Below are 25325 nucleotides of genomic sequence, written 5' to 3'. Positions count from 1 at the left end.
ATATGCACATGAGTGACCCAGGCATGATCTGGGGTTTAAATAGTCCTGAATTGATGTAAGAATGAATGGAAAATGCACAAGTTGTAATAGGGAGATGGTGACCATCCCACTCACTCTGTGCTAGGCTTCTTGACAGAAGATCAGGTTATACAGAACAACTGCAGTGTAACTGAAGCCCTTCGCCATGGGAAACACTTGCCTTTCTTTCCCAGTTAATAAATGAAGTCATTGCTTATAATAAACAGCAAACCTTTTACAGGTGGGTTCAGGAATGGGACTGTCACCTCAATGAGAGCAAAGCCTGCCCTGGCTGCAGAGGGACATGTGCCAAATGACAGCAAGAACCTGTATTTTTGGAGAACTCCCTGAATCCAAAGTTTCATTCATTCCATTCTGCAATACCAAAACCTGCTCCTGATTTCCCTGCAGCTTCCCCATGGCTCTGCAGGTTAATGGGGTGCCAACCTCTGGCGAAAGCACTGGATTGTGCATGAGCTTTTCCTGTTAATCAAGGTTGTATGGATCTGAAGTCCAGTGAAGTTAACACATGGGCTTCTCCAGCCTGCACTACACCTGGTTCAGCCAGGAGCTTCCACCCTGATGTGTCTATGAGGATGAGTTCAGTATTAACCCCGATTGCATCCAGTAACTGCCCAGGGTGTGAATCTTCACTGTGACTAAAGCAAGGAGCAGGGATTTATCTCTTCCTCCCCTCTCAAAGGCAAACCCATCGCTGTTTTGCCTCTTCTCCAGCTTCTCTTTTCCTACCCATAAAGTGGGAATTACAGATGCACCTGTATGAAAAGGTGTATGATACGCAGCTGATGGAGCTCTCTCATCCTGGCCCTGCAGACCCCTCCCCAGGTTACCTTTGGGAGACCCAAGCCCCCACTCTGTGTCTCTGTGGTCCTTTCCCACCTATCTCTACCCTCACTGGTGCCACCATCCAGCCAGGCTGGGCTGTGGGACGTGGAACCAAGGTGACCACAGTGGTACCAATGTGCCAGTGGACACACTGATGCCCATCTCCCATTACTCACCTAGGAAAGGAGTTTGGAGATAGCAACACATGGAGCATGTGGTGAGTAATTCCATGAGCTGGAAAACTGGGGGGTGGACACACATGGGATGGGACACACCACTTCCCACTTTGCCCCAGCTGTGTGTTCAAGGGGGATTTGGGGGTTAAAGCAGTCAAAAATCCCCTTTATCTGTGCAGGAAACTTTAAAAGTAGTAATTTTAACCAAAAACCCAGAAAACCACGCAAAAAAATCCCTTGTTTAAACCAGCACAACTCAAGTGGGGATTTGGGGGCACTGGGAATGATTCCCACCCTCCACAGCTGCAGTTTGGGGACATTTCCTCACCCCAGAGGCCATCCCCATCTCTGCACAGAACTTAGGCACAAGTTTCACTGCTAGGCTGACCCTTTGCAGCTCCCCACAGCCCAGGCAGCAACATCAGCTTGATGCAGACCCACACCACACCTCCAGGTGGGAAACCCACCCCAGACAATGGCCATTGCTACAGACCTTTCCAGGTACCATCCTCCCTGGCAGCAATTTCCCATAGGTTTTATGCCATTATCCACAAAATAGAAGAGAAAAACCCCAAACAAACCAACGAGCAAAGTGCATTTCCTGCAGAAATCACCCCAAAAGCATTGCTAAAACAGCCCTGGCACTATTTAGACCTGATCTGCAGTGAAGACGAGTCTTGAAGCTACTTCACCATAATGAGCCCTGCCACCCCGTGCAGCATCGCTTGCACTGCCCCAAGCTCCAAGTTTCCAACCCCTGCTCTGCCGCTGCCCCAGACCAGCACATCCCTCCTGGGCATCCCTGCAGACCGAGCCCCAGAGGGGAATGAATGAGCCACAGACCTCAATGGAGCAGCTTTTCCCTGGAGGGAGCCGGGAAGTGCGACGGATCCAGCTACATTGTGAGATCCCGGTTGAAGCAGCCCTGGCGCCTCATCTGCTGCTCGGCGTGATGAGAGATTCCAATTCCCAGCCGTCAGCAGGGGTAAGGAAGGGGAGGGAGAGCAGGGGGAGAGGGATGCCCCCACCTCCCGCTCACCACGCAGCAGAGAGCGCTGTTAGCCCCGATGTGCGGCTGAATGAAGCGTGTATGTAAAGCAAAGCGCTGCTGCTATGGAAAGCAATGGAGAGCTTTGAGAACTAACGCTAAACACACACTTAGGAAGCTGCAGGCAGAGTTCCTAGAGCGCAGCAACAAGTCCTGGCTCCCTCCCACTGTCAGGCTCCCAGGGATGAAGTCAGCCCGGCCCCCATCCACATCCCATCAGGCACTGGAGAGCTCGGCCTTTGCACTGAAGGCAAATTGGGTTTGTCGGAGGAAATTGAGCACATCTGTAAGGTTTGCGAGGCCAGAGGCTGATTCATGAACTGGAGCTCGATGGGGCTGTGGGAGACAGCCCTGAGCTCTCCCAGCATGTGGTCCCCAGCCCTAGGAGTGCTTTGAGAGGGCCCAGCTCTGTGCCAAAACCTTTTCAGACAGATTTCATCCTCGTTGCCAGGAAGGGAACAAGTGGCAGTGGAATTCCTCATCACAGAGGCCACATTTCCAGCTGCATCTCTGGGTCAGCATCAGTTTCCTATCACAACAGTGCAAGCTGCGAGAACCCCACAGTTGCCGTTCAATGGGAAGCACAAGGACCTTTGAAAGTATCAAATTAGATGGGAAAAAATGAACTATAGACTCCAAGTATTTTGCACAACAAACAAACATTTGGTATTTGCTACAGTTTAGGTTTAGAATTCAGTATTTAAAAGCATCACAAGTACAGACTAAACAATAGCAGCACAAGGAAACACTTATGTCATACTGAAAACAAAACATGGGAGCATTGGCACCCTGTGCAGAGGGGTTTGCTGTGTGAATGTCACAGGTTACCTCTGCTGTGATTCATACCCCATTGGAGAAGGTGCTGGGGTTTGCTACAGTTTGCTCTGAAACTAAGAGGAGGTGAGAAGGAAACAGAGCAGATCAAGGAGAACATTTTCCTTCCAGGGAATTCAGATCCAGAGCTAAAATTCACACTCTGTTTGCATCAGAGGGGCTGTTGCCAGCACTTATATTCAGGTTGTTGCTTTCCAGCTTACCTTTCCCAAGGTGCCCACACTATGCTATAGTCTCATGGCTTTGACTTAGCTCAAGCCCAACACTCTGGGTTAAACCATCACAGACACCCAAACCCTTCCTGAGCAGCAGCACAGGTCAGAACTTAAAGGCAGATGGATGCTCCTTCACCTTGGAACTGAATGGCTGGAAATAGCTCTCTGTGTGTAATGACAAGGGCTTAAAGCACTGTCTGCTTTCACTTTGGGGCTGGAAGGACCCCAGTGGATTATCAGTGCAAGCATCTCGCTTGGACCATGTGCTCCAAGTAGTCCTATCCCTCACCTTTGCACCGGCGATGGGAGAAACATATCCCTTTATGCCATGGAAAACCAGGCAGCCAAGAGTAATGCAATCCTGGATCCCACAAATCACACCCAGTTTTCCAAGGAAGTCAGCTCCCACTTGAACACAAATCAAAATTATTGCCTTTTTTCCTAATGATTTGGGATTTTTATGGCTTTAAGGCCTGGTTGGTGGCCAGAAGAGCTGTCCTGAGGGACCTGCCCCAAGCAGGAGTGCTGGAAATCATCCTGCTGCATGTCCAGCATTGCAGGCTGATTGCAAACAGGATGCTCTGTGAACTGGAAAGCAAGACACTACCCCAGCTTCTTGTTATTACTTGTTAGTCCATGTTCAGTTCATGTTACCATGTTATTACCTGTTATTCTCTGTTTAGTTCACTTTTAGGGTAGTCTGTGTATGAACATCCTTCATTGCTTGCAAGTGCAGCCATCCTGGGAGCAGCAGGGATCACTAGGGCTGGATTTTGGTGGCTTTCACTCATTTCTGTTCCCTCCCAGAGTCAAACCCAGTCCATGACACATTTCCTCTTGGGCAGACACTGTTTAGGGTCTCTCCCATCACTAGGTTGGTAGCAGCCTGTGATGTTTGGGATGCCTGCTGAGGTGAAGCTGGTTAATGAACTTAAGCATCAATAGGGGATGGGGGCACAAAAAGCACAATCAAAGTCCCACCTTTCCAATAACCAGCTGGAAAGAGCAGCCAGTGCTGGCTGTGAGCATGGCTAAGCCAAGGGATTTAAGCCCTCATCTGTCTTTACAAGGAAGCATCCATTACTGGAGTCATTTCCTTATTTGCTTGACAGAGTCGCAAGCACAGCTTGTGGGGACATCCAGAAAGCACATTGTGCTCTTGACAGACTGCACAGGCAGCTCAGGGCAGCTCAGGCATACTCACTTGCTTGATACCAAGCTTCTTGCTGCTCCCCAGCTTGTTCCACCCTCCTGGCAGCTTGGCTGGGTGAACGGCTTGGTTTCCTGATGTGCTGCCTGCTCCCATTGGCATTAACTGGATGATCTTAAGGTCCTTTCCAACCCTAACTGTTCCATGATGCTATGATTATAAAGACCTCAGGATCAGGTAAAGCCGAGTATTTCAACATCAAAACCTGACACTTGTCCATTAGAATGAGTTTATTTGCAAATACATTCAACTGCCTGGCTGACATTTCACAGTGCGTGGTCCCTCCTTGCTCAGTGGAGCCTCCTGCCCTTCCAGTGATGGGACAAAGACTCCTTTGCTCATTCAACCGCTTCCATGACTTCCATCACGAGAGTTCGTGGTCCTGTCATGATGAGGCTGCTGATGGTCGGATAGTCCAGATGCAGCACGTACATCCCATTCACTGAGAACACAAACTGGCACACCTGCAAGGAGAGGTTGCTTTCATCTGGTGCCTTCATGGCACCTCCTGCCTGTGACTGACTACACCCAGAGGCTGCAACACAAATAACTTGCTATAAATCCCAGTAAACCCTAAAGCCTTCCCACTCCATAAGCCACACTAATAATTGCTGTGCTACGAGCACTATACCATAAAAGAAGGGCCAAAGGGATTTAGACTGTGAGCTAACAGAGAAAGAGACTCATTTGTGAGCAGGGGTTCACTTCACAGATGGAAATAAGGCACAATATTAACATCGAGCAATTTGGGAGCAAATGAGATTAGGTAAGGAGAAATTAACTGGGCTCTTGAGTAAATGAAACCAATTCATCCGCCCCCTTCCAATCCTGCCTGAAGCAAACAAGAGTCACACTCTGCCTCTGAAGAATCCCATTATTCCAAATAGCCGTGTGACTTCAGGCTTACATCAGCTTGTAGAAATTACTCCTACTCTGTTGGGGGGTTTATAGGGAACTGTGAAGCTCAACACTTCTTTCATTCATGCTTAAAACTCAACACACAAAACCCAAACGTGCCTGGGTCTAAAATGAGCTTCAAGACCTTAATTCATTTCACCTGGGTTGGAAATACTGGAAGTTATTTAATGAATCAAAGCAAGGCATCAGCTTCAGGTTATTGAGCTTTTATGTACATGGAAAACAGCTCCATGAAGAACTACATCCTTAACAGCAGAGAAACACAAAACGTTACATCTCTGCTGGGAGAGCAGGTGACTGGGGATAAAGCTCTGCTCCTTCTGCTTCACTGGGTTTATGTGCAGTTACTGGAGCTGAACTGGGAATCCTCTGCTTTGTTTTTAGCAGCTCCAAAGCCTACCACAGGGACAGCTTAGTTTGCATAGAGGGTTTTCAGCTTCAGCTGCCCACAGGCACATCCAGCACTGAGCAACCACAGACAGGGCACTTTGCCTGCAGAGAGCATCCTCCCCTCCGCCTCTCACAGCACTGCCAGAGCTCCATGTGCCGACTCAATCGGACTCATCTCCACTGCAAGAGGTGGGATTATCACAGAGGATGTGCTTGTGCTCAGCCCAAAAGGCTCCAACATGACTTAAGCCCTGCCTCCTGTTAAAGCACCATGAGTAGCAGGTACCTTCATCCCCGCAGCCGCAGCGGGTCCTCCTGGGTCCACAGCCTGGATGTGGCAAGGTCTTCCTCCTCGGACCACGAACCCCCAGCCCACTGCATCCCCCACAATCTACAAGCAGAAGAAAAGCCATTTAAAAACCAAGGGGTAGGGTGAAGAGAGGGGACACAACAGTTCCTAGTGAGATGGAGAGCTCTGCTCATGATCCTAACCCGTCATGGATGGGAGAGAAAGGTCTGTGCACCCAGTGAGATGCAGAACCATAGATGTATTGCTCTCTGCAAAGCTTTCTGATTAACATTCCCTGCCAGCAAGTGCAGAAGAGTGAAGCACGGGCAGCACGAAGCTGAAGTGCAAGGCATGTACCAAGAGCACATTGAGAACATATCCACAGCATGCACAAGGTGCCTTTTCCTTGGCACAGGGCAGCATTTCCAGGGTGGATGTAGCCTGTTTCCTGTAATACCATGGCCATCTGATGGGACCAAAAGAGAAAAGGAATTCCCAAGGACTTTGCACATCACCCATATAAATAAATAACAGCAACTGCACAGCTAAGCAGAAGGAAATGAGCCATGAAAGAACCAGGCTGGCAGAGTTGAAGGGCAGGGCAAGAGCATTCAGGAGGAGAACGGACAGCACGGCCTCATACATGCCACACTAATCACCAGCTTTCCTTTTCTTGCTCCTTCCCATCAATTCCTGCAGCACAGTTAATGTGGGAACCTGATCCCCAGCTCCTCTGTAACCCTACTTGTGTCAAACCACTATGGCAAGGCAGCCTCACACTTCCTACCCTGGACACTGGGACATTCCCTTTATCAAAAGCAGGCAGGAAAGGGCTGAGAAGTTCTACATGAAATCAAGCAGACACAATAGGATCTGCAGGGCAGAAACTGTCTTGTAACATCCACACCCAGCACCCATGAGCCCTGCCTTAACTGGTCCTACAGCTTTAGAAATCAATCGAGAAGCAAAAGCCTCAGGCTTTTATTTTGTGTATATTTTGTCCATGAAAAAGCCCATCATAAGAAAGGCAGGAGTGGCCTTTGGATGCTCCCCATCAGTGCTGCTCCATCAGATGTGGATGGATCCTATCAACACACCTCGTTGCAGCAGGAACATTGAAGCTGTGCATCAGTCTGGGTGGCACAGATGATGAGTGTCTAAGTCCCAGCTCTCACAAGACTTAATGCTACAGTTTGCATGGAACTGGATGAATCACAAACAGGAGTTTTTCTGTCCAGGAAACATTCTCTTTCCCCATCTCCCCCTTCAATACAGATTCAGCTAAAGCAGGGGCTGCCCATGTTTTTACCCACAGCACTACGTGAAGACACCAACCCAGTGAGGCTCACCAAGGCAGCTGTGATGATGCGATGTGCAATCAGTTTCAGCACACAGGGGTCAGAGCAGCAGACAGAAAGCTATCAAAGAGCCATCACTGATCTCAGTGCTGCTGCATTAGCAATACCATTCACAAGGGTCACTTACAGTCAGTGTTTTCTTGATGTAGGGGGCCCCGGGGGACAGGAGCTCTTCGTTGGTGACAGGTCTCTTTAACACTAGAGCAGAAGGTGACAGCTCCCATCACAATCCAGGGTTTCATACAAAGCATAACAAGCAGCCTGGGGGTTACCAAGGGCTGGAGAACAGATGTTAGAACCAGCCACGGTTACTGCACACAGAAATCTCTGCATTCATCTCAATGTGCTCCAAAACACACAGCTTCCCACATCCAGCCTCAGAAGTGAGGCTGAGCCTCTCCACTTGCAAGTAACCATTAGGGTTAAGGGACTGCTTTTGGATGTGAGGCTCAAGCTAGTCTGTGCCATGAGGGAATAGATGTGCAAGGATAGGGAGGGCAGGAGCCCAGACCTGATTTGGGGTTGCACTCAGCCACAGGAGGGAATACCAGTGTTGGAGTAGTGCTGAAGTAGGGGTTGGAGTTTCCTGACAGGGAAGTGATGCTGCTCCTTCGAACCGCTGAGACAATCTTGATCTCCTTGTTGGTCTGGACTGAAAGAGGCAGAAATAACAGTGAGCCAAGGAAGGAACAGAATAGATTAAAACAGAATGAGCCTGACCCATATTCTAAGGTGGTATTTGAGCTTAGAAAGAATAAAACTAGCTTCAAAGACCAAGAAGGGTAAGTTTCCTGGGATGGGGAGCTGTGATGGAGCCTGCCACTGCTCATAACATCCACTACAAACCAGTGCAATGAGTGCTCACTCCATGGGATGCCTGGAGGAACACACTGCCCCTCAGCTCTGGGATCTCTAATGCAATCCTTGCTTTCACACCCCTCCACCAACATAACCCAGTTACCAGAGAGAAAGCTGGTGTTGCCGGGCTCCGGGTTGAGCTTGCGCAGGCAGAAGGGGCTGTCCGGGCTCTCAGACAGGGCACGAGAAGAGTTCTCATTGAGTAACTCTGTGAGACGGCGTCGCCGCCGAAAGTTGATCCAGAACTGGTAGAGGAGGTCACTGTCAAAGAAGTGATGCCTATTGGAGACTAGGAGAGAAGAGGGGAGGAGGGAGAGGCAGAGGGGCTGTGAAATGTACACAGTAAATACAGAGACAGACCCAGGTGAGTTGCTTTTAATGCCTCTGCGTTCTACTGCAGGGTTCCTGCCTGTTTGAGGATGCTACCTGTAGGGACAGCAGGGCCATAGCCCCAAGAGATGTGCACCGCTGAGTCACAGCCCTTCACATGCCCCTGTCCCAAGATATTCAGAGCACTCCCTGCCTTCTAAATGGAAAGGTTAATTCCTGCAGATGGATATGATCCCCAGCAAATGGAGCTGGGGATATCATCCATATCATATCCATCCATATCCTATCCATCCTCACAACCCAGCCCTCCAAACCCAGGGATGGATCCCAGCCCTGCTGCCGGAAGCTTTGAAGAACTGAAGTGCAATAGCTCAGATTTCAACTTAAAGCCTTTGTGGGTGGTGGAAGATTGCTCCGATTTCAAAGGTCACCAGCTCCAAACATAGAACTAAAAGGCCCCATTGCCATCTCTAAGTGGGCACTTGACCAGCACTTGTTGCATGACATGAATGGGGATTTGTTCCTAGAACAGCCTTGACAAATACTCTTATCTCTCACTTTCCATCCCAGTTCCGGCCCATGGAGCTCACCATGCTGGATGATCCCATGCTCCAGCAGCACCCGTCCCAGCTCCACTGCTTCCTTTCTGTTCTCTGCTTCTCCCTCCTGGACCAGCCAGTCGATCATCTCGCAGCCCAGGAAAGTCCTCTGGTACTTCACCAAGTTCTCCTCTCTCACCTTCAGGAATGACTGTTCCACACTCACCAGCCTGGCACAGAGGTGGGACAAGGCTCCCGTGATGCTCTATAGCCCTCGTCATCCCATAGGGGAGCTGCAGGCAGATGAAGCAAGGCCAAGGGAAGCAGGCAAAGCATTACAGCCAAAACACTGCTGCCTGGGAGCACTGGGGAGCGAAGAAGTGCAGAGCTGCAGTGTAAATCTTCATCCAACAGAAGAACCAGCTTCGGCTGAACCAGTTCGGCTGCGACCCTCAGCTAAAGACGCAGGAAAGCAAAGCAAGCAGCTGAACGCGTGCGACAAAGGGCAGACAATCCGAATCGATGGAGAAGGTGTGTTTCAGCGAGCGCATGTTCCGCTTGCGGCGCATGGGAGCGCTAAACCCAGTGTGTCCACGAGAGGGCGCAGCAGGCTCAGCCGTGGGGTGCGCTGGATGCTCGGGTTCCCCAGTCCCACAGCTGCAAAGCGAAGCAAAGCACCAGGGATGCTCAACTGCAGAGGGGCAGGGAGAGACCGAAACCCACCAGAAACAATCCACACAATGAAATCATTCCCAGGAGCACTGGGAATGGGCACTGGACGTGCTCATCCCAGCAAACTGCAGACTGGACCCTCGTACTTCCCTGTATCAGATCCCAGAACTGGGTTGGAGCTCTCTAAAGCATTCCCTGAGTTCAGAGCACGGCTCCTGCCCCAGCACCGAAGAAGCTGGTTGTCCTGTAGCTGTACAAGGCTCAGGACACAGCATTTCCCAATGCTATGGCACGGGGCACAGAGAAGGAAGAGAAAAGCCAGCTGTAGCTGTGACTCCCATCTGCAGAGCATCATCAGCAAGCGCAGCCAGCACAGCACAATCCCAACGCTCGCTGCTGAGAGCTGTGTTGCAGGGGAAGGGCTCACATACTTCTCATAAAGACTCTGTCCTCTCAGGAACACCTTCACATCCTTCGTGAGAGGGAAGGTCCCATCATCCTTGCGGAAGCGGTACAGCAGCTTCGCATCCTTGTAGTCCGAGTGCTCATCACAGACTGAAAGGAGTTCAGAGCAGGGAGAAAAGGTTGTTTTAAAGGTGGAAGTTTGCATCTTCTTAAGTCCAAAAGCCATGATTCAGGTGTCATTGCAATTGGGAATTGAAAGCAAAAACCTTACAGGACAGTGCTCATAGGAAGCTTTTGTTATTTGAAGAGTGGTTTCAATGTGTTTCCAGTACGGAATAGAACAAGAGATTCAGCCTCTTCAGACCTTTCAGAGGCAGCACAATGATGCTCAGGAGATTATTACCGTCTCCTGGATCCCATTGGAGAAGAGGGCAAGCAGCCCATTACAGCAGCCCTGCTCCCACAGGACTAACAAAACCAATGGGTCACAAGGCAAGCTGGAAAGTCAACTTCTGTGTCCTGCCAGAGCTTATCAGTGAAGCAGGAGGGACGTGTGTGATAAGCAATCAAAGCAGCACTGGCACCCAGTCTGCACAGCTGTAATTAACTAATGGGTTGATTGGAAACTGTGGGCTGGGGAGATGGAGAAATAACCAGGTTTGGGTGTTAATGGTTAACAGAGAACTCTGCTTCAGCTCTGTGCTTTCGTGATAAAGCACAGCAGCCCTTTATTTTTATCCAAGGCAGTTTAATGTAAAGGGCATTAACCTCGGCAAGCAGCAGATGGTAACTGAGTGTCTGCATTGCAGTGGTCAGGGGCAGCTGTTTCTAGAGAAGAGGCTGCATTTGGTATGGTTATCATCTGCCTCTGCCTCCCCAACTGCATCCTCTGCACCTACCACCTAATCCAGGCTTGTATCCCAAAGCTCAGCTCCATTGAGGGCAATGTTGTCCCAGCCCTGTTTGATAATCCAGGACTTTTGTTCCTGATTCAGCCTGACAAACACATGGAGAGCAGCAGCTCTTTACCAGTCTGAAGCCCTTGTTTCCTGTTATATCAGGAGCAAAGGCTGGACCTTGGGAATTGCTCCGTGGCTCAGGGACAAGCACAGACCACAGCACATGGCTCGAGTTAATCCAAAACTGCTGAAAGTTCCAAATAATCTTTAAAAGGAAAAACTGGCATCACACACTTAAATCCCAAGTGAGGCATTCCTATAGGATTGCTTCAGCCCCAGGTTTACAGGCACCAGATTACTTTTTGCTTCAAGTGATGCGGATTCCACATCCTTGCTTGTCCCACTTTAGCATGGATGGGGAAGCTGAGCATCATTGGACTCTCATGGTAAAAGGAAAGCAATTTCCCTGCAGATTTAAAGCATGTGTTATAACTCAGCTTCCACTTCTGCCCATTTCACTGGTGCAGAGCCCAAGTCCCTTTTCTTGGGGCACAAAACTTGAACATCCCCTAAAGCAACACAGATCCAACCCCATACAGCCTCCTGCCTGCCCATCATCTCCCAACCTCACCCAATAGAAGGGTCATGAATATGACTCGACCATGCTTCTACATCCCAATGGACAGAAACGGTGATCACATACATGGCATCATATGATACACGATCAGAAACATCAGAAACCCACACACCGTGATGGATGATGTAATGGTCCATCAGCTTCTGCATGAGGCGGATGCCCGTCTCTCGGTCCGGTGCTTCCTTGTGGTCTATGAGCCAGTCCGTGAGCTCCTTTGCCACGAAGCAGTTTGGGTACGTTCGGAGGTGGTAACGTCGGTCCTTGATGAGCTTCCTATCATGAAGGCGAAGCCTGGAGAGAAACATTGAGCAGAGGGAGTGATATGGAGGAAATAGGGTCTAACAGCCCAGATTCTGCCCAGCCTCTGATCATTTGGGGCTTCTGGCCAGCACCCAGTGACTTATACATTCAACCAAACCTCTTGGCTTTGCAAGACTGCATCAGTTTTAGGAGCCCTTCCATCATCCCCTTGCATCTTCTTATCACTACACAGGTCTTAGTCTGGACCATACATGTCTTTTTGTTCTAAATGAGCCTCTAAAATATACACGGCAGCTAACTGAAACAGAAGAAGAGCCAAAACACAGGGGAAATAAATAGTAGACGGATATTTGTCATCTTGGCATGATTTTGCATCTAGTTCTCCTTTCCCATCACCATGAAAGCAAGAAAGTAGATGCCCCCAGGACAAAGTCTTAGACACAGCTCAGGGTGGGAGCAGCACCAGGAGCTCTCATTTCTTCTGCATGCACCATGCACTACCTATTAATCCGCCTACCCACTAATCCAACAGCGAGCAACAGCCCTGGCACTTTCTGCTTCAAACTGGCATAGACTGGGACACAGTTTACCCAAAGCAACCACCATCCTGTCCTGAAAACCTTGATGTTCTGGCAAGCCTGTGACTGTGATGGAAAGATACACAGGGGTGAAGGTTACCCAGGTGAGCATGGCTTTGGCTTTCAAAAGAACCTTTACAACTGAGCAAGCCACAGGGCACAGAGCTCTGCTGTGTTCAAGCCAAAGCCAACCCACCTTGGCAAGGGATCTGTCCAGGAGCCAAACCTTTGCCCTGTAGCCATGACTGTTCCCATATACTAACCCTGGAAGGTGCCCAGTGCATGCAGTAGGCTCAGAGACATCAATGGAACATCTCCTCTGTGACACCAGCATGTTTCTGGTTTCAGATTATACATTTCAATTCAGTTTTGCCCTGGGCCAGTCTATTTTACAAAGGCAGCAATCGCTGCAGCCTTGCTTTATGTGGAGCCTCAAGTCCTTTTCTTTCTGAAGGAATTATGTGGACAACAGTTTCAGGCATCATGAGGTTCTAAACACCCTAAAAATCTATCAGGTAAGAACACATTATCCATTATGGTAGGGTTCACAAATAGTAGCTTTGTTTGTTGGGTGAAGAGTTAGTAACTTGTTGGTATAGTTAATGCTGAGGCTACTACGAGCCAATATAACCCTAAACAGGTATTTTTGGACCTTCCTGGTAACCAAAATCATAACCCAAAGGTTCACACAGAACCAGCTCCTGTCCTTGCCTTTGCCAGACCTCCCTCCAATACTGATGTCTTCATCCAATATTTCTCTCTCTTTTCCTGGAAGACTCATTCCCACAATTCCACACATGGATTTTACCTGAAGTGAGCAGCCCACAGGCAGCTTCCTGCTATTTTTAGGGATTTTAGCTGTTTTCCATGCTTTATATCATGGTCCACTGTCAAAATGCAATCAGACACAGTCAGCAGCAACTAAAACAGGGAGGTTCCCACCCTTCCATCCCCCAGCTATGTGAGAAGACAAAGTCATTTATTACATCCTTTATTTCCTTTGTAATCACAAGTGAGATGCCACTTTAGAGGCATGTTTGGTAGAGATAAGACATGTAGCAAGAGCACTCTATGCCTATCAAGAGTCTGCAGAACTCTACAAAGACTATATATGTACATACATATGTATATACACACACGCATACTCGTATTCTCACCCACAATAACACACAGACCATAACCACACAAAGCCTGAATAGAAACTGGTTGAGAAAATGCTATTTCCCCTATAGGGTTTTTTTCATCATGGATTCAGAGCACTGCATAAAACACACAGATCTTGTTGGGGTGGGTAAAAGAACAGAAAAAAGAACTGATTTTCAGTGAATAATGCTGCTAAAACCCAGGATTATTGGTTTGTTTTAAATGCACTTATTCTGAAGCTATTGGGAATGGTTGCCAGGGAAGGGATGAAATGCTCAAGCAGCTCTGGAGCAGCAGTGCTATGGTCCTTGATGGGCTGCTCTGAGTTAGAGCCTTCTTGCTGCAGAGCTGGGGCAGGCAAGATGTAAAGCTCCAGTGTCCTTGTGGGCTTTCCCCTTTCCTCTTGTTTACTGATTCCCATCCACTACAAGGAGGTCAGATTTGTCCTTTAGACCCTGAAGGATGTAACGCAGGCTGCTGAGCCTACACCCTCTACAAACCAGCCCCTATGATGCTGCACAAGCAAAGCCAGTAAAAACAAGGGGTTCATAATTGTGCTTCCAGGTTGAAAAGACACAAGGATGCACAATGCAATATTCTGGGGTTTCTAGAGGCCAAAACCCACCCCATGTACACAGTAGTTCTTCAAAGGGGGGGAGAGAATAAAAAGGGAAGAATAATTCAAGGACAAAACGCTCACTGGAATAGAACTGACTCTTGCACAACACTGGCTTGGCAGCAGTGAGCTGCTTTCACATGCATTGGATAACCAAACTGTTCCTCTGTCAAGGCCACTCCAAGGACGTCATTACTCATCCTCTGTAACCTTGTGGAAAGGGGGAATCACAGCAGTGTGAATAGAAGATCCAAACAAAGTAAAACAGATCACAGACCTCCAGGGAATGGAGTTTAAATCCCTGCAGCCCTTTCAGGCACAGTTGCCCTTCTCCTATAGGAGAGCAACATCTTCCCAGCAGTGTTATGGGTGTCCATTGCTGGAAAGCAACCCAAGGAGCTCCTTTCTTGATGACATCTGCGTATCCACATCATGTTGTTTCAGAACAGTCTGAATTGAAGCATTTGCTAAAGCAAAAGGCTTTCTTGTATTGGGAATTTGCTGTTTTACTGTATTGTAGCTGCACACAGCCAGAGCAATCCCTAAAGCAACAGCTACTCCGCACCAACAACACACACATGGCTGCCTGGAGCAGGAATGTCTCCCTAGGGTGCTCTCCATCACCTCCTCCCCATGTAAACAGACCTTGAGCATCTCAAATGCCAAGGTGGGAACTTTCAAGGATATTAACTGCACATTCCCCCATCAGTTGAGAGCCCATAAACGGCCTGGAAAGATGCATGACCCAAAGGACCTTTTCTATTCCTTTCTTTGCAGCAATAACCCCAACCAACCAACCCACCAAACAACTCAGTGCTCAGTGAAAGGCAGCAACAGCCACAGCAGCTTGTCTGCAAAATACCTGCTCCGAGGGCACATTCAAGCTGCAAATAGGCTCAGCAACACCCAGTTTGATGGGCTCCCAGTCTGCAAAAGCACCAGGATATTGTGGGGGAGAAGAGGGAGTTTTGCAGCCCAAAGTGCTTCAGAGATGCTTTGCTTTCCTGCTTGTATTTAAATGCACTTGTAGGAAAACAAGACAAATCCAAGCAAGAAATCCCAGAGAGCATCCATCTCCTTCAATGTCCTCCCTGTCACCAGCACTGAAGAGTTAATAATGAGCTTTTTAAGGTCATTCTGATAGTAAAGTCTTGGCTCCTGAGTATCAGCCATCAGGTGACTGCCACATGGAGCAGTGTCCCACGATCCCTGCAGGAAGGCATCCCCACTTCAAGAGATCCAAGTTCACCAAAGAAGCACCAGATCCTTGGTGGACCAAAGGCTTTTGGCCAGGAATACAAACTTTGCCATAGTCAGTCACATACTTTTATGTGAGAGCATCAAAAAGTGTAAGCATCTTATTTACCAGTGTCTCTGAGCATCCCAATATAACACTGGGCACCTCTGATAGCTGCAGACAGGGGCTGAAATCACAGTTTTGTTCTTCCTAGGAGAAGAATTTCCTCTTCCTCTCACTTTTTCTGCCCAAGACATACATTTACCAAGTGTATTTTCTGTTTAAGAGTGATGAATGCAGCTCAACAGAGCTATTAGAGAGCAGCTGCTTCATGACCATGAGGGATATACCCAGCAGAGAATACACAAGGGCTCATCTCTACTTGAGCAACTCAGGTTACAGCAGGGTGTGAATTCAAAGCTGCTCCGGAGCGTCTCAGTGCAGATAAGCCATTTGTTGCAATTAGAAGTGATTAATTAGAGAATGCCACCCAGGAACACACAACAACCACCAGTAAAACCAGTGGGATCTTCATGGGAGTTTATAGGTCTGCAAGAAAAAGACCAGGAGCAGATGATGGGAAGAATAAGCCCCAAAACAACAGCCCTATGAAACCCAAGACCAAGCTATCAGTGGCAATTATCTCTGTTAATTGATGGGGAGAAACTCAAGCCCCAAAACTCCTCTTCCCCTTCATTCCATGGACCAGAAAGCAGCATCCCCATGGAAGTGAAGGGACCCTGGCCAACAAGCCCCCTAAAGCACAGTCTCTCCTCAGTTCCTTTAGGATCTGTTTTGTTCCCAGCCATCCCCATAGAGCATTCCCTTACTTGTGCAGCTATTTCTGGCTGGGAAACACATCCTGACACTGAACACTCATCCCTCCAGCCAAAGCAAACTCAGAGGGATTTGCAAACTTGCTGGGAAGCCAAAGAACTGTAAAGATGGAGCAAAGGTTTGATTCAATGCACCAGAGGGGAGACAGGGCAGGAAGCAGAGGACAGGGAGAAACACATGTCTGAGGGTTTATGTGGCTACAACAGCATCACTTGCTGACTGAGGCTTGCAGAGCCAGGGCAGATGGTGAGGCTCTTTTGCAAGCTTCTCTATTCCTTACCTGGGGGAAGAAAGGGGAGCACAACACAGAGGTTCAGCCTTGCCCTGTCTGCTGCTGTCTGAGTCATCACACAGCCTCTCTGCCTCAGTTTCCCCTATTGGGCATCCAGGGACATTCACATCACAAACTCCTCACCCGCCAAGCTGTAAGAGCCCCAAAACACAACAGGGTCAAGCACTCAGTGTGCTCTGCATCACTCAATTCTCCTTTCAGCCAGAGGAGCTGTAAGGGAAGCAGGAACCCAGCAGCAGGTTGGTGTCCATCCCTTCACCTCCCTCCTTCCAGTCTTCCTGCACTGGGAACAGGCTCCTGCCCAGACCAAAGCAGATGTGTCTGCCCTGTGCCCAGCCACAGGACCCACCTCTCCATCACTGGGAGCACTGGGTGCTCTGGGGTCCTCCCATGGCATGCAGACCCAAACAGAGCTGAAGGTGAGAGCTGGGTGACATCCATCTGCTCCTCTCCATGCAACCCAGAGCTTGAGCCTTTCAGGAGCAGCTCAGGGGCACGGAGCAGTTGAGGCTGCCCAAGGGCAGATCAGGTCTGCAGCTGATGCTCTGGTGTTTGCAAAACAGCACCAGCCTCATAGCATCACTGTTACAGCCCACACCAGGCTCTGAGGTGGGAGTCCTCACCTCACCTCTCCACTTGTAGGTGCTTCCTACCCCTCCTACCACCCTCCCAGCACACATAACCTGCATTGGGTTCACCCTGGGGTAGCAAACTGAACCGCTCGCTCCTATTCAAGATTGCAATAGGCTTGGTCTGAAAGCTCTTAGGTTCTGGGAGCTCCATAACCAGGGCACTCCAGATGTGATGGGGGAAGGATGGGTACCCCAAAACAACACACATTTTATGTTTTCTGTTCAACGTCACCCCAGTCACACTGATGGAAAGAGATTCCTTCCCCTCACAGATCTCGCCTCTCTTCAGGCTTTAGCATCCTTTTTGCAGGCTTGGGATGCATTCACACTTAAGGAGTGAAGCTTCCAGACAAATATTGGGAAGGGGAAAATAGGAGCTATTATTGCTGTTTATCAGAAGAGTGTAACATTAGCACCGTGCCTTCACCTTGCTTATGAGAGCTACCATAGTGCACAGGATATTGGGAGAGTTCTGTTCACAACCAGTTTTATTCTATCCCCTTCTCCTCCCTGTAGTCACAGCCACCAAACAATGGGGAAATCATAACTTCACCTCTCTCACACTGTAACTAAAGCAATGCACATCACCCACATCAGCTGCAGCTTCTCCTCAGCAGTTAACTAGAAGGATACATAGGAAAGTTAAGTTCATTCTCAAAGCCTCACTTACAATGTGGACTCCAAATCCTGCACAGGCAGAAAGGTGGATGCAGCCTCCAGCCCCAACAGCAGCTTTCCCAGTTGCTACATGAGGAAAAGACTTGATTTTGGGAGCTAGGACAGTAATAACAGTGAAAGGCAACAAGCTGGAAGTGTGGCTGAACCATCAATGTATACTGACAATACAACTGCTTTGGCCATCAGCTGTGTTTTCAAGACGGGGCCTTAATCCTTAGGTGGATATTACCAATCACAGTACAAATAACAAAGCTAAAGCTAACATGACTCACTGAGAACGGACAACAGAGTGGCACTGAGCTAATATTAGGAGTCTGATGCTGTCACACTTGGGCTCTGGGCTCTTTACATTATTCAAGGATATAGTTCCTATTTCCCACCCACATTTCAAACCAAAGCAGGGTGGCACCAGGTGCAAACAAACAAACCCTGCTCAAGAGCTAGAAAAACCCATAGATGTATGCTTAGAAGCAAGGGGGGGTTCTGACCCCAGGTACACAAGGAACACACTTTCTGAGCCATGCAGGTTTTCTTGCATAGAATATATTCCTATATTCATAAGAAACAAACCCCCAGAAGCTGCACAAGAACTGGGGCTATAAATACATAGAAGTTTGGTGCCACCCCATCAGGTTCTGCACTTGGGGGAAGATGCAAAGGGACCAAAAACCCCATTGCCGTCAGAGCCCTGCTGTTAGTCCCCTGGAGGTGAAGGGCAAGAGATGCCCTGAAAGGAGCAGCAGGATGAGAACGGGAAAGGACCTGGTTCACTGCTGGGATGGTGAGTGAAGGATCAGCGGATACTGGGGAGACACCAGGGATAGGGGGAAGAGGTTGCTCAAGGATAAAGCTTTGAGCCTCCTGCTATAGGGGTGCAGCCCTGCCCCAGCCTGGAGAGCCCCATCACCTCCTACCTCAGCTGCTCTCCAGCAATCATCACCTCTGCCCTGTAGTGCTGCTCCGTGGCTTTCTTCTTCAGGCTGCTGCTGAGGCTCTCCATGCCGGGCTGGAGCGGGGCAGATGCGCCGGGGACCCCCCGCATCCCATGGGATGCGGGATGAGGAGATGCTGACCCCCCAGCGTGGTCCCCAGCCCGGCTGGCAAGGTGCAGCCTGAGGCTGCTGGCTCCAGCTCCCCTGCTTCTCCTTCCCTGTCTGTGGTCTCTGGAGGAGGAGCCTGCTGCAATCTGATCCCGGCTTTCCTGGTTTCTCACCCGCTCGCATCCAGCCGGGAATAGGGAAGGTGCAGGTCTGCTCCAGGGGACAGGGTCCTTTTGCGTGCTCTGTCTTGATGACTCCAGCAGTCTCTGGCCATGGATGTGGGATGTGTGGTTTGATTACCAGTAAGACGGACAAAGCACTTCCTTAGGCTGTGACTTCCCCATAAAGGGTTCAAGATGTGCCATTCCCCAATGCAAACCATAGGGCTTGTTCTCATCCTCTTCCCTAAGGGCTTTCCATCACTCCAAGGTGAGCTGCATCCAACACCATGGCCAACACTCGCTGAAAAGTGTGCTCGGAGCAGTTTGAGCCCTTCCTTGTTGAGGAGCTATGGCAGAGGCTGGATGGAGAAGCACAGGCTGTGATTAGCAAGAGCCGGCACTGATGGATCTGGTTCCAAGCTGTTTGCATGCTGCTACAGCCTTCAAAACCCACCTCCAGGCACTCACACCTGCCCCAGGTACTCCCTGCCGTTTCCATGATGAGTGATGCCAGAGCTGACCTGAAGGTGATGGTGTTCAGCAAAGAAACAGGCAGAGGAACCAGGATATGGAGGTAGTTAATGACATCCATCATTACCATTGCATGCATGTGCAGTTGTATTTCCATTAGTTAAAGTAGGAGTGAAAAATACTGCCTGGCATAGAGACCCAAACATCAAACATGCAGAAGAGGGGGGAAACCCCCCAAAAGAGACCCTGGGGAACAAGAGGGCGAGGAAAGGGAAGGAAACTCTACCAGCTAAGGGGATTCTGCTTCTATTTGAAGCCTAATAAAGCAGCAGTAAAGTAAATGCTGGTTTTAATTAGATCATCTTTAGCAGCAATTCATCAGCCAGCAGCTACTCAGCCAGTAGCTCAGCAGCACAAACAGACACTTCCAGGCTTACAATCCCCTTATGGCCATAGCACTGCTCAACCAAACCAGCCCAGGAGCACAGTGGGTAGCAATGAGTACCTGGGACCACACGGCCTTAGCAGCCCCAAACAAGCTCAGTGTCCTACAGCACAGGCCTTCCCAGAGGGTACCCTTAATAGGTGGGTATAAGAAACATAACCATAAGAGACATCAGTACTGTTGTCAGCAAGCGAGCATCCAGGGTGTGCACTGTCCTCCTCCAGAGAGCCAGGTACAAAGCAGAGCCGGAGCAAACAGACAGAAAGTGGGAAAAGAGCTGGGGACAAAGCAAGAAGGAATCATGGAATGGTTTGGAATGGAAGGAACCTTAAAGCTCATCCAGCTCCAGTCCCTGCCACGGGCAGGGACCCCTTCCACTGGAGCAGCTGTTCCAAGCCTGTGTCCAACCTGGCCTTGAACATTGCCAGGGATGGGGCAGCCACAGCTTCTCTGGGCACCCTGTGCCAGCGCCTCAGCACCCTCACAGGGAACAGCTTGTGCCTCAGAGCTCAGCTCAGTCTCCCCTCAGGCAGGTTAAAGCCATTCCTTAAATTCCTACAGGCCCTTGTCCCAAGCCCCTCTTCCAGGTTTCCTGTAGCCCCTTTAGGCACTGGAGCTGCTCTAAGGTCTCCTCAAGCCTTCTCTTCTCCAGGACAAACAAGGAACAGTGGGATAAAGGCACTGCTGTAGCTGAAGGTACCTTATTCTTCTCTGGCCAGCATCACCCCTTGCTCTGTGCTGATGGAGGAGCAGCAGTAATGTAGTTATTGGGGCTGAACTCAATCCAGTTTCAGTGCTCCTGTCCAAGCCAAACAGGCACTGCAGCTGTGTGGAGAGCAGCAGCGGTGGGCTGCACCAACAAGGCTCCTTCTATCCAGGCTGCCCCATGTCCTGCTGATCACGCTGTGCCATAAAGGCAGGAGAACAGGCTCCCCTTGTGCACCCAGGCAGCCTGGGGCAGCTCTTGGAATGCCTCTGCTCCCAGCTGCTCTGTCCGTGCCAGGTCTTTAAGGTGCTCCCAGGACGTGTCCCTGTTCCCTGCTGCGGGATCCTTCATTCCTAATGTGAACATGTGCCAACTCCTCCAGCCCTGCCCATCCCATTGCTCCCCATTGCAGCACAGAACAGGACACTGTCATCACCCTAATTGCTGAAGCCCCTCATCCATCAATCCCCATCACTCCACAATGCTGACACCATTGCAGGGTTGGGAAAAACAATTCCTATCCCTAGGTAGGTCATTCCCACTCCCATACATGCATGGATTAATTAGGTTTACTTAGCTAGATATACAGATGGAAAGTGCTATTCACAGCGTGGTTTTGGAGTCACTGCACACAGCACTGTGGGGTCACTGCACCTGGGTCTCCTCTACAGAGGAACTGCAGTGTCTGAACTTTCCTGTGTCAATAGATCAGTGATTTGATTCATTAAATGCTCAGAAAAGACAGAGGCACCTCTGTATACAGCCAAGTGTCAAAATGGGTAAAGGAGGAAGAAGGTTTAGCAGCACTGATTTCTTTATGTCTCCTTTCTTCCCTAGCAGGGTGGAAGAAAAGTCAGGAAGGAATTAGATGAGTTGGGTTTTAAGTTATAAATACCTAAGAGATACAGAACTATTAGTAAAGTGCTCCCTTCCTACAGCAGCAAGTCAGGAGAGAGCACAGCGAGCACCAAGAGCTGTCACCATCACCCCTGCCAGCTACTGCAATACACACCTTAGTCCTTCCCTTATCCATTGTCCTGTCCTCCCCACTGCACCTCGAGCTCTGCATTCCAAGCAGGGAGCTGGAGGAATCTCCTGTGCAGGGCAACAGGCTGAGATTGTGATTTTCCCTGCTTGGAGTGGGCACACAGGATGCCACCAGTTTGGCTCTAGCCACCAGTCACTGCCTCTCACCCCACACAGGGAATGCAATGGGGCTTTGAAACACAAAACAATCCCCACAGCCAACATCAACACAATAAAACCCCCATTTCATAGGGTCTGCGTTTCCTCTGAGCAGGAAATATCCCCATCCTAGCCACAGGATATATTCCCTGGGATCACTGCTTGTCCCTAGCAAGGTGAGCTCTGCTGGAGCCCAGCCAGCCGTGTATAGCAGCCGGGCTCTCCCTGCTGCTTACAGCAAATAGGTTTCTATTTGGCTGCAAAGCTCAGAGTCCAGCCCCGGGGCTGTTTGCTCTTAAGTCATTGATGGCAGCATAGCAAGCACTGGAGGCCAGCCCACAGCCAGCACCTCCATGAAAACCTCACATCGGGAATAGTGTGGGGGTCCTGCATGGAGATGTCACATCCAACAGCACCCAGGGGGAATGGTCTTGTAATGGTTAAAGCCAGCCTTGAGATGCTGCACACCATGGGTGTGTGTTGCACCATAGAAACTCCTTAGTTTCTGCGTTGGAAACTGGTAATGGGATGGGACAGCAGCATTCCTAGAGCCCCAGAAGTTGGGGCAGGTTTATTACCTTGTAGTGGCAGCAAATGAGCACGTTACTCAGCAATTTCTCATTAACTGGTTATAAACCTAAGCTGGAGCTCTCATGTCATTGAGTGTCCTTCACTTTGCTCCAGGAAATAAAGTGGGATGTTAGAGCAATGTTCATCACTCCTTCCCAAAGAAGCCTGCTAATCCCAAGCAATCAAACGCATGTCAAAATGATTTGGCTGGCTTCAAAACAGCAAACAGTGGGATCCTTGTTTCCCTTAAGGTTAAGCAATTACAGCTCAGTTGTGGTTGTCAAAACTACAAAGAACAGAACTTCACCTTGCTATAAACCACCCTAAACCCCTGAAAAAGGAGATTCTCTCCCCCAGCTGCCCTGCTCCTGGAGCTGCAGCTTATGGAATCACAGCCAAACACTCACCTTCACGGGGAACTCATGGAAGTTCTCATTGGGAAATGAACCCAAACAAAGAACAGCAGCAACAAAAGAAACTCATGCCACAAGCCAGGGAACCTGCGTTATCATCACTTCCCCATTCCTCAACAGCTATTAGAAGAAACATGAGAGACTTGGAATGGGCCTTAACTGGCAGCTCCTGTAGCACTGTTTGGGTGTGAGACTTTGAAGGCCAGAGGAGTTTGATTCCCTCTGTTCACCCTCAGGGTGAAGCTCTTCACTGTGGTCTTAAGCTCGAAGTGAGGTGTCAGTTCTAGACCCACATCTCTCCCAGAGCAGGAACCCTGAACCTTCAGAGGTGGGGAAGTCTCCAGTCTCATGCTGTACTCGTGCTGACTGCACATTACAATCAGCCTGCACTGACCCAGCCAAAGGAACTGCTCCTGGCAGGGCAAAGGCAATCCTATTGCTATCCATTAGTTGGCTATTGCTATTCCCCATCTGTATCAGGAGTGATGGAAAAGACAGCCCTGTCCTGGCTCTGCACCATGAGTCTGATGCTTTCTTGTTGTAAAGAAAGGGCAGTTACACAGGTTTGACAGCAAAGGGCTTTCAACCTACCATAGAACCCTTATTGGGTACAGGTTTAAACTGCCTCCATCCAGCCTGGTGTGCAGAGGAGGGAGAGCTGATATCCTACAGTAGCAAGTAAAATCAAAGGAGTACGTGCATGTGGTTAAGGAATAGGAACTCGTGTCGTGTAGGCTTAACACAGCATGAAAGTCAAAGGCAGAAGCCAGGATGGGGCTGTAGATAAGCAGGTACAGGAGCAGGAACACATTACTAACCCTACATGCAGGTATTCAAGCCTCCCTTAAGCTGGGCTCCTTCAGCAGCCATGCACGGTAACACCATCCCCTCTAGAGGAAGGAGGGAGAAGTGAGGCTCTTCCCCAGCAGCATCCCTCTGACCGCAAGTTCCAAAAGGAGCCGGTAGATGCCCCAGTCCTTCACCACAACCAGTGCAAAGATTGAACTGGGACTGATCCGGAGGAGCTTCATCCCAAGGAACGCATCCTGCAGAACCCACATTGTTAGGAATGCACAAGCAAGTGGACAAGAGGGAGCACGTTTGGGCAGGGCTTAAAGGGAAAGACAATCAGTTTACAAAGCATGGAGAGTTGACAGCACTGGATTTTCCTGCTTGAGCAGCAGTCATGGATCCTGGGGAGGTACAATACAGCAGTGTCCTTGGCAGCCCTGTAACCACATTCAGTCTCTCCCACTTGTTCTCAGTGATTACAAGAACAAGGAGGCTTCTCCCCCAGTGTATTTTCAGTATTTATTTCATCTTTTCCATTTTTACCCAGTTTAAACGCTAACATTGTGGCAGTGCTGGTGAAATTCAGACATAAAGCATCCTTTAGGGTATAGGATAGATGAAACCACCGTGGGTTTCTAACCCTAACACCAGCAGAGGAAGCTGCTTTCTTTTCCTGCATCACTGATGAGATGCAGATTCTTGCTGACAGAGCACAGATTGCTGGAGCAAACATGCCTTGGCCTCCTTGTGAATGATCACACTGCACAAACATCAGAGCTTTGGGGTTTACAGCTTCCCAATAGGATAACCCAAGCCCAGCTCACCTTCCCCTTCAGTTTTCACCCAATGGCTGCAATCTGGAGATGGACTTTTCGCACGGGTTTGTAGTGACAGGGCAAGGTCTGGTCTAGACTTCGCTTTTTTCGCTCAGCTTTTGCTAATGGCACTCAGCTTGAAATCCAGAACACACGTTACTGCTTTCCATAGTATTCTGTGTATTCCTAGGCCACTGATCTCTAGATGCTGTCAGAACAGATGCCAAAACCTCCCTCCAGAATCAGGTGCTGAAAGCTTTGCATCCGACTCACAGAGCAGCCCGTAACGGGGTGTTATAACAACAGACACAGTGTTATCAGTGGAGTGATGCTACTTCTTGTGTGTAAACCTCAGTAAAATCAGTTCTACAAGGCAAACAGGATTCAGTCCTGCTGACCAAGAACACAATGGAAGATACTTTAAGTTTACATAAAGCTCAGTGCAGTCATTCATCTGGAGTACTCACGTGGCTGCTTGGCTGACGAAGGGAACTGGAATCTGGTGTTCAGCACCATCAGCTGAACGATTCATCACAGGAATCACTCTTCTTGGAATGGAAAACTGCATTAAAAGTTACCTTTTCTCCTGTGCTAAGTGCCTTTGTAGACAAGTAAAGACCTCAGAGCACATAAACCCACTTGCAACCACTGATTTCTACATTTTAGCTCTCTTTAAACAAAGGAGGCAACCGATGTTGTCTTAAAACTGTTCCCAACTCAAATAGATCTCAGATTAGCATTTAGAGTACGAAATTCCAATGAAATATAAAGATGATACATGTGGTTGGGGTTCTGCTGTCAACACCAGCAG

General features: G+C 49.2%; 1 protein-coding gene across 1 annotated transcript; it reads right to left on the bottom strand.

Moving 5' to 3' along the window:
• Positions 1–4607: 4607 nt before the first annotated feature.
• On the bottom strand, positions 4608–18980 carry LOC101869822 (DEP domain-containing mTOR-interacting protein-like). The gene is made up of 9 exons (XM_034067011.1): positions 18831–18980; positions 11755–11933; positions 10133–10256; positions 9081–9259; positions 8264–8449; positions 7814–7954; positions 7430–7500; positions 5942–6046; positions 4608–4811 (listed from the first exon to the last, which is right to left on the bottom strand). The coding sequence occupies exons 1-9, from the start codon at positions 18956–18958 to the stop codon at positions 4686–4688; spliced, it is 1239 nt and encodes a 412-aa protein (XP_033922902.1). The 5' UTR covers positions 18959–18980; the 3' UTR covers positions 4608–4685.
• Positions 18981–25325: the final 6345 nt, after the last annotated feature.

This window comes from Melopsittacus undulatus, chromosome 10, assembly GCF_012275295.1.
Source record: "Melopsittacus undulatus isolate bMelUnd1 chromosome 10, bMelUnd1.mat.Z, whole genome shotgun sequence".
In the NCBI taxonomy this organism is placed as follows: domain Eukaryota; kingdom Metazoa; phylum Chordata; class Aves; order Psittaciformes; family Psittaculidae; genus Melopsittacus; species Melopsittacus undulatus.
This window is presented reverse-complemented; position numbering and strand designations above follow the sequence as displayed.